The sequence below is a fragment of the Triticum urartu genome, chromosome 2A (genome assembly GCF_056163025.1).
Source record: "Triticum urartu cultivar PI428250 chromosome 2A, HENAU_Tu73, whole genome shotgun sequence".
NCBI lineage: Eukaryota > Viridiplantae > Streptophyta > Magnoliopsida > Poales > Poaceae > Triticum > Triticum urartu.
This window is the reverse complement of record NC_141874.1, coordinates 742,772,335-742,781,352: the sequence shown is the minus strand read 5'-3', so window position 1 is coordinate 742,781,352 and position 9,018 is coordinate 742,772,335. Positions and strand designations below refer to the sequence as shown.

The 9,018-nt window shown below is 41.6% G+C and overlaps 1 protein-coding gene across 1 annotated transcript; it reads left to right on the top strand.

The window, feature by feature from the left end:
- The first annotated feature begins 7,997 nt into the window (after window positions 1-7,997).
- LOC147987545 (uncharacterized) lies at window positions 7,998-8,666 on the top strand. The gene has a single exon (XM_087542424.1). It carries the CDS (start codon window positions 7,998-8,000, stop codon window positions 8,664-8,666), a length of 669 nt encoding a protein of 222 aa, XP_087398550.1.
- Window positions 8,667-9,018: the final 352 nt, after the last annotated feature.

The window sequence follows — 9,018 nt, the reverse complement described above, 5'->3', positions numbered from 1 at the left end:
TTCCATCGAACACCTTGTGTGCACAGGAGGTGAGCTAGAGCACCACCAAGCCCTCTCCCCCTCGGCCAGAGAAAAACAGAGCACTGGGGTGCTCTGCTCGCGAGCGAGGGGTATATATAGGCACCTCATTGGTCACGGGTGGTGACATGAGCCGGGACTAAAGGGGAGCCTTTGGTCCCGGTTCAAGCCACCAACCGGGACCAATGGTGGTGGGCCAGGAGCGAGGCCCATTGGTCCCGGTTCATCCCACCAACCGGGACCAAAAGGTCCAGATGAACCGGGATGGCCCACGTGGCCCGGCCGGCCCCCTGGGCTCACGAACCGGGACCAATGCCCACATTGGTCCCGGTTCTGGACTGAACCCGGACTAATGGGCTGACCCGTCCTGGACCAAAGCCCTGTTTTCTACTAGTGTATGGTTTTATACAAACTTTTGGAGAAGCCTGTATTTACAAGAAAGTGAGTGGGAGCTCTGTAGCATTTCTGATATTATATGTGGATGACATATTGTTGATTGAAATGATACTGAATTTTTGAATAGCATAAAAGGATACTTGAATACGAATTTTTCAACGAAAGACCTCGGTGAAGCTGCTTATATATTGGGCATCAAGATCTATAGAGATAGATCAAGACGCTTAATTGGACTTTCACAAAGCACATACCTTGATAAAGTTTTGAAGAAGTTCAAAATGGATCAAGCAAAGAAAGGGTTCTTGCCTGTGTTACAAGGTGTGAAGTTGAGTCAGACTCAATGCATGAGCACTGCAGAAAATAGAAAGAGAATGAAAAGTCATTCCCTATGCCTCAGTCATAGGTTCTATAAAGTATGCTATGCTGTGTACCAGACCTATTTTGTACTTCACCATGAGTTTGGCAAGAGGGTACAATAGTGATCCAGGAGTGGATCACTGAACATCGGTCAACACTATCCTTAATGGAATAAGGAAATGTTTCTCGGTTATGGAGTGACAAAGAGTTCGTCGTAAGGAGTTACGTCGATGCAAGCTTTGACACCGATCAGGATGACTCTATGTCTCGATCTAGATACATATTGAAAGTGGGAGCGATTAGTTAGAGTAGCTCCGTGTAGAGCATTGTAGACATAGAAAATTTGCAAAATACATACGGCTCTAAATGTGGCAGACCCGTTGACTAAACTTCTCTCACAAGCAAAACATGATCACTCTTTGGGCGTTAATCACATAGCGATGTGAACTATATTATTGACTCTACTAAACCCTTGGGTATTAGTCACATGGAGATGTGAACTAATTACATAAATATGTGAATTATTGGTGTCAAATCACATGGCGACATGAACTAGATTTGACTCTAGTGCAAGTGGGAGACTGAAGGAAATATGCCCTAGAGGCATTAATAAAGTTGTCACTTATATTTCCTTATATCATGACAAATTTTTATTATTCATGCTAGAATTATATTAACCGGAAACTTAGTACATGTGTGAATACATAGACAAAACAGATTGTCTCTAGTATGCCTCTACTAGACTAGCTCGTTAATCAAAGATGGTTAAGTTTCCTGACCATAGACATGTGTTGTCATTTGATGAATGGGATCACATCATTAGAGAATGATGTGATGGACAAGACCCATCCGTTAGCTTAGCATAAATGATCGTTTAGTTTTATTGCTATTGCTTTCATCATGACTTATACATGTTCCTCTGACTATGACATTATGCAACTCTCGAATACCGGAGGAACACCTTGTGTGCTATCAAACGTCACAACGTAACTGGGTGATGATAAAGGTGCTCTACAGGTGTCTCCGACGATGTTTGTTGAGTTGGCATAGATCGAGATTAGGATTTGTCACTCCGATTGTCGAAGAGGTATCTCTGAGCCCTCTCGGTAATGCACAATGCACATCACTATAAGCCTTGCATGCAATGTGACTAATGAGTTAGTTGTAGTATGTTGCATTACGGAAAGAGTAAAGAGACTTGCCAGTAACGAGATTGAACTAGGTATGATGATACCAACGATTGAATCTCGGGCAAGTAACATACCGATGACAAAGGGAACAACGTATGTTGTTATGCAGTTTGACCGATAAAGATCTTCGTAGAATATGTAGGAGCCAATATGAGCATCTAGGTTCGCTATTGGTTATTGACCGGAGATGTGTCTCGGTCATGTCTACATAGTTCTCGAACCTGTAGGGTCCGCACGCTTAACGTTCGATGATGATTTATATTATGAGTTATGTGGTTTGATGTACCGAAGGTTGTTCAGAGTCCCGGATGAGATCACGGACATGACGAGGAGTCTCGAAATGGTTGAGACGTAAAGATCGATATATTGGAAGGCTATATTCGGACATCAGAAAGGTTGCGAGTGATTCGGGTATTTTTCGGAGTACCGGAGAGTTACGGGAATTCGCCGGGGGAAGTAGTGGGCCTTAATGGGCCATACGGGAAAGGAGAGAAGGGCCTCGAGGGTTGGCCGCGCGCCCCCCATGGCAAGTCCGAATTGGACTAGGGAGGGGGCAGCACCCCCCCATCTCTTTCCTTCTCCCTCTCTACTCCTTCCATCTCTCCCCTCTTGGAAAAGGAAGGGGACTCCAACTAGGATTGGGAATCCTAGTTGGACTCCCCCTATAGGCACGCCCTCCTAGGCCGGCCTCCTCTTCCCCCCTCCTTTATATACGTGGGCAGGGGGGCACCCCAAAGGCACTCAAAGATTTGTCTTAGCCGTGTGCGGTACTGCCCTCCACAGTCCCCCCCCCCCTCGGTCATATTGTCATAGTGCTTAGGCAAAGCCCTGCGTCGGTAACTTCATCATCACTGTCACCATGCCGTCGTGCTGACGAAACTTTTCCTCGGCCTCAGCTGGATCAAGAGTACGAGGGACGTCACCGGGATGAACGTGTGCAGATCATGGAGGTGCCATGCGTTCGGTACTTGATCGGTTGGATCGCGAAGACGTTCGACTACATCAACCGCGTTACTTAACGCTTCCGCTTTCGGTCTACGGGGGTACGTAGACACACTCTCCCCTCTCATTGCTATGCATCTCCTAGATAGATCTTGCGTGATCATAGGAATTTTTTTGAAATACTGCGTTCCCCAACACCTAGAGGGATAGATTGGTAGGAAAAGACCATCGCTCGTCCCCGACCGCCACTCATAAGGAAGACAATCAAAAAATAAATCATGCTCCAACTTCATCACATAACGGTTCACCATACGTGCATGCTACAGGAATCACAAACTTTAACACACGTATCTCTCAAATTCACAACTACTCAACTAGCATGACTCTAATATCGCCATCTTCATATCTCAAAACAATCATCAAGTATCAAACTTCTCGTAGTATTCAATGCACTTTATATGGAAGTTTTTATTATACCGATCTTGGATGCCTATCATATTAGGACTAATTTCATAACCAAAGAAAATTACCATGATGTTCTAAAGGACTCTGAAAATAATATAATTGAAGCATGAGAGATCAATAATTTCTATAAAATAAAACCACCACCGTGCTCTAAAAAGATATAAGTGAAGCACTAGAGCAAAATTATCTAGCTCAAAAGATATAAGTGAAGCACATAGAGTATTCTAATAAATTCCGATTCATGTGTGTCTCTCCAAAAAGGTGTGTACAGAAATGATGATTGTGGTAAACTAAAAAGCAAAGACTCAAATCATACAAGTTGCTCCAAGCAAAACACATATCATGTGGTGAGTAAAAATATAGCCTCAAGTAAAGTTACCGATAGACGAAGCCGAAAGAGGGGATGCCTTCCGGGGCATCCCGAAGTTTAGGCTTTTAGTTGTCCTTGATTTTACCTTGGGGTGCCTTGGGCATCCCCAAGCTTAGGCTCTTGCCACTCCTTATTCCAAAATCCATCAAACCTTTACCCAAAAACTTGAAAACTGCACATCACAAAACTCAACAGAAAATCTCATGAGCTCCGTTAGTATAAGAAAACAAACCACCACTTTAAGTTACTGAAATGAACTCATTATTTACTCATATTGGTGTTAAACCTATTATATTCCTACTTCTCTATGGTTCATACCCCCCGATACTAGCCATAGATTCATCAAAATAAGCAAACAACACATGAAAAACAGAATCTGTCAAAAACAGAACAGTCTGTAGCAATCTGTAGGTTTTGAATACTTCTGTAACTCCAAAACTCCTGATAAATTAGGACATCCTAAGTAATTTGTACATTGATCCACTTCAGTTCGAATTAGTATTTTATCACTCTCTGGTAAAAAATGAAAATTATTCTCGTGAGCGCAAACATTCTGTTTTTTTCAGCAAGATCAAATAATAATCACCCAAGAAGATCCTAAAGGCTTTACTTGGCACAAACAATAATTAAAACATAAAAACACAATAATAACAGAGTATAGATGATTTATTTATTACTAAACAGGAACAAAAAGCAAGGAACAAAAATAAAATTGGGTTGCCTCCCAACAAGCGCTATCGTTTAACGCCCCTAGCTAGGCATTTATAATTTCAATGATGCTCACATGAAAGACAAGAATTGAAGCACAAAGAGAGCATCATGAAACACGTTACAAAACACATCTAAGTCTAACATACTTCCTATGCATAGGCATCTTATAGGCAAACAAATTATCATAGCAAGCAAAAACTAGCATATGCAAGGAAGCGGAAAGAAACAATAGCAATCTCAACATAACGAGAGGTAATTTAGTAACATGAAAATTTCTACAATCATATTTTCCTCTCTCATAATAATTACATGTGGGATCATAAGAAAATTCAAGAAAATAGCTATGACATAAAACATTTTCAACACGATCCACATGCATGCAAAGTTGACACTCTTCCAAAATAGTGGGACTAACATTAACTCAAGTTATGACCTCTCCAAACCCACTTTTATCGAAAATTGCATAAGATTGAACATTCTCCAAATACGTGGGATCTAAAGTTGACACTCTTCCAAACCCACTTTCAATATTGCAAACATTATTATCAATCTTATATTCATCATGGGGCTTAAATAAATTTTAAAGATCATAAGAAGAATCACCCCAATCATGATCATTGCAACAAGTAGACATAGCAAAACTAGCATCCCCAAGCTTAGGGTTTTGCATATTATTAGCACAATTTACATTCATAGAATTTATAATAACATCATTGCAATCATGCTTTTTATTCGAAGATCTGTCGTGAATCGCTTCTTAAAGCAATTCATCACACTTTTCAGATTCATGAATTTCAAGCAAAACCTCATAAAGATAATCTAGTGCACTCAACTCACTAGAAATAGGTTCATCATAATTGGATCTCTTAAAGAGATTAGCAAGTGGATGAGGATCCATAAACTTTTAGCAAGCGAAGATGCAAGCAAAAAGAAGGTACATGGTATCACAAGCAAACAAAAGATCAAATGGAAGAAGGGCGAAGAAAAGGCAACGGTTGTGAAGTGGGGGAGAGGAAAATGAGAGGCAAATGGCAAATAATGTAATGTGAGGGAGAAGAGTTTATGATGGGTACTTGGTATGTCTTGACTTGACGTAGATCTCCCCGGCAACGGCGCCAAAAATGGCTAGTTGACGGGAGATCAAATCTTGACTTGACTTGGTGCAAATCTCCACGGCAACAGCGCCAAAAATCCTTCTTGCTACCTCTTGAGAATGTGTTGGTTTTCCCTTGAAGAGGAAAGGGTGATGCAGCAAAGTAGCGTAAGTATTTCCCTCAGTTTTTGAGAACCAAGATATCAATCTAGTAGGAGACTACACGCAAGTCTCCTAGTACCTGCACAAACAAATAAGAATCTTGCAACCAACACGATAAAGGGGTTGTTAATCCCTTCACAGCCACTTGCAAAAGTGAGATCTGATAAAGAAATAAGATAAATATTTCTGGTATTTTTGTTGTATAGATTGGAAAATAAAGATTGCAAAATTAATAGTAAACTAGAATTGTAGATCAGAAACTTATATGATGTAAAGTAGACCCGGGGGCCATAGGTTTCACTAGCGGCTTCCCTCAAGATAGCATATATTACGGTGGGTGGACAAATTACTGCCAAGCAATTGATAGAAAAGTGCATAGTATGATGATATCTAGACATGATCATGAACATAGGCATCACATCCATTTCAAGTAGACCGAAACGATTCTGCATCTACTACTATTACTCCACACATCGACCACTATCCAGCATGCATCTAGAGTATTAAGTTCATAAGAACAGAGTAACACATTAGGCAAGATGACATGATATAGAGGGATAAACTCAAGCAATATGATATAAACCCCATCTTTTTATCCTCAATGGCAACAATACAATACGTGCCTTGCTGCCCCTGCTGTCACTGGGAAAGGACACCGCAAGATATTCCTTTTGGATTCTGTTTGATATTCCTTTTCTGCAAAACACTGAAATAGGCAAAAACAACAACTGGCACTAGGCCCCCGGTTAATAGGTTAGTCCCAAAAATAATATAAAAGTGCATATTAAAGCCCATTAAACATCCAAAACAGATAATATAATAGCATGGAAAAATAAAAAATTATAGATACGTTGGAGACGTATCAATATGCTTCTATGCTGGCGAGTGGCACTACCCTGACCGTGTCGCAAGACAATTTGGGAGAAGGCAAGGGATACCAAGGGATGAGAGTTATGAGACAAACCAATTTCTGCACCAGTGAGATAGTTGTAGCTTTCATATATAGTAGAGCATTATCAAAGACATTTCTTGCTAATGCTTTCATCTTGTACATAATTTGCAGAATTAGTCAAAAGAATAACCCGGAAACTTCTACTTGGGCCATCAAGCACTCCGAGTGGATATATTTGTGGAATCAAACAACGGCCCTAGCAGGACCGCCGTGTGCGTAGCGCAATGTATTTCGTACACGATCACTCAAACCGGCAGAATGTGATTCTATGCGTAACTTTGTTTTGCAGGTTTGATGTGAATAGTATGGCTCATGTGTATGTGATGCATGTGTGTAAATTATACATGGCATGCGTGTCATGTTTGTCAGCCGGCAGGAGCCAAAGTGTTGTCATTATATTGTATAACGACCTGCGTGTCCACTTGTGAATCTATGTAAAATTCATTACTAGTTGTAGTAGTTCGATAATAGAGATCAGGTTGGTGTCTTGGCGTCCCGGCGTGACAAACAAAATGGAGTTCCTAGATGGTCATCGAAGTCGGAGCCGACCTGGAAGAACATCCATGAAGGAGCCATACTATTTCACAATATATGTTTATTTGTGATTGTTATGCTTCTTGTTTTCTATGCATGTTAGAATGGTAGAAAGATCCCTCGTTAATATCAAGCAATTTGACATCCCCGATGTTGCACCTTCGCACGTCAAGTACGTCTAGTAATTGGCTCATAAAATTGGGGTGCTGCTAGGTGTCCTTGAACTGAAGGGTTCGTGTTGGACACGAACATGCACTGCATCAGGTTAACTTGACAAGGCTATCAAAACGGTTTTGGGCCTTGTGGCAAAGAAGGTTGGGGGTCGGGGTATGAGATACCTTCCCGACTGACAGGAGTCGTATGGAGATACAATTAGCAAGGAGTTGCTTACCGGATAGGCATGTTGTCTAGCAGTGATGCTAAATCTCACTAGTCGCATGTGCTTGTGGGATCCTGAATCACCGAGAGTTTGCGGAGAGGGATGCCAACTTCAGTGGGAGTATTTATATTTAAGGCTTGAATTACTCTACATAAACACATTGCTTAGTGATTGCATATTTTCTATTCTAGATCAATGGCACCACCTGCTCAACCCAACTTTGCATTGAAATCAATTCTGGAAAAGGATAAACTGAATGGAACAAACTTTACCACCTCGTATAGAAATATGAGAATTGTTCTCAAGCACGATAAAAGGAACATGTTCTAGAGGATCCACTTCCAGAGGAACCTGCCGTTAATGCTAGTGCCACAACTAAGAATGCCTACTAGAAACTCGTTGATGAATCAACGGAGATCAGTTGTCTGATGCTGGCTTGTATGGAGCCCGATTTGCAACAGCATTTCAAAAATGTTGAGGCTTACGATATGATCGAGAGTCTCAAGAGCATGTTTCAGACACAGGCTAGGACCGAAAGGTTCAATGTCTGGCGATCCTTGATGGATTGCAAGCTGAAGGAAGGTGATCCACTGAGCCCACATGTGATCGAGATGATCGGATATGTGCAAGCTTTGGAATGGTTGGGCTTCCTGCTCTTGGATGAGCTGGCTACTGATGCAGTTCTGGGTTCTCTTCCGCCCAACTATGGGACGTTCATCTCGAACTATCATATGCATGGCATGGATAAGAAGCTCATTGAATTACATGGGATGCTCAAAGTGGCAGAGCAGGATATTAAAAAAGGCACACATCAAGTGTTGATGGTGCAGAAATCGGCTAAGTTCAAGAAGAGTTGGTCCAAGAAAAAGGCTAAGGCAATGGGCACGGAGACGGTAACCTCCGCCCCTGTGCCAAAGTCTGGACCGGACTCAAAGATCATTTGCTATCATTGCAAGGAAACCGGTCATTGGAAGAGGAACTGTAGCAAGTGGCTTGCAGAGTGTGGCAAGAAGGCCGGAAATGCTTCTTCGGGCAAAGGTACACTTGTTGCATATGTTATAGACATTTACCTTGCTGATGTACCTAGTAGCTCTTAGGTATTTGATACCGGATCGGTTGTTCATATTTACAACTCGATGCAGGGGCTGGTAAGAACTAGGCTGTGGCACAAGGGGAGATTGACATCAGGGTCGGCAACAAAACAAGAGTTGCCGCGTTGGAGGTCGGCACGATGCAGCTCCAGCTTCCTTTTGGATTTATTTTGGAATTGAATAATTGTTATTACATTCTTGCACTTAGTCGGAACATTATTTCTGCCTCATGCTTGATGAGTTAGGGTTATGAGTTCAATTTAAAGGACAATGGTTGTTTGTTTTATTTGAATGGTATGTTCCATGGCTATGCACCCATTGTTGATGGGCTATTTATATTGAATCTGGAATAGGAACC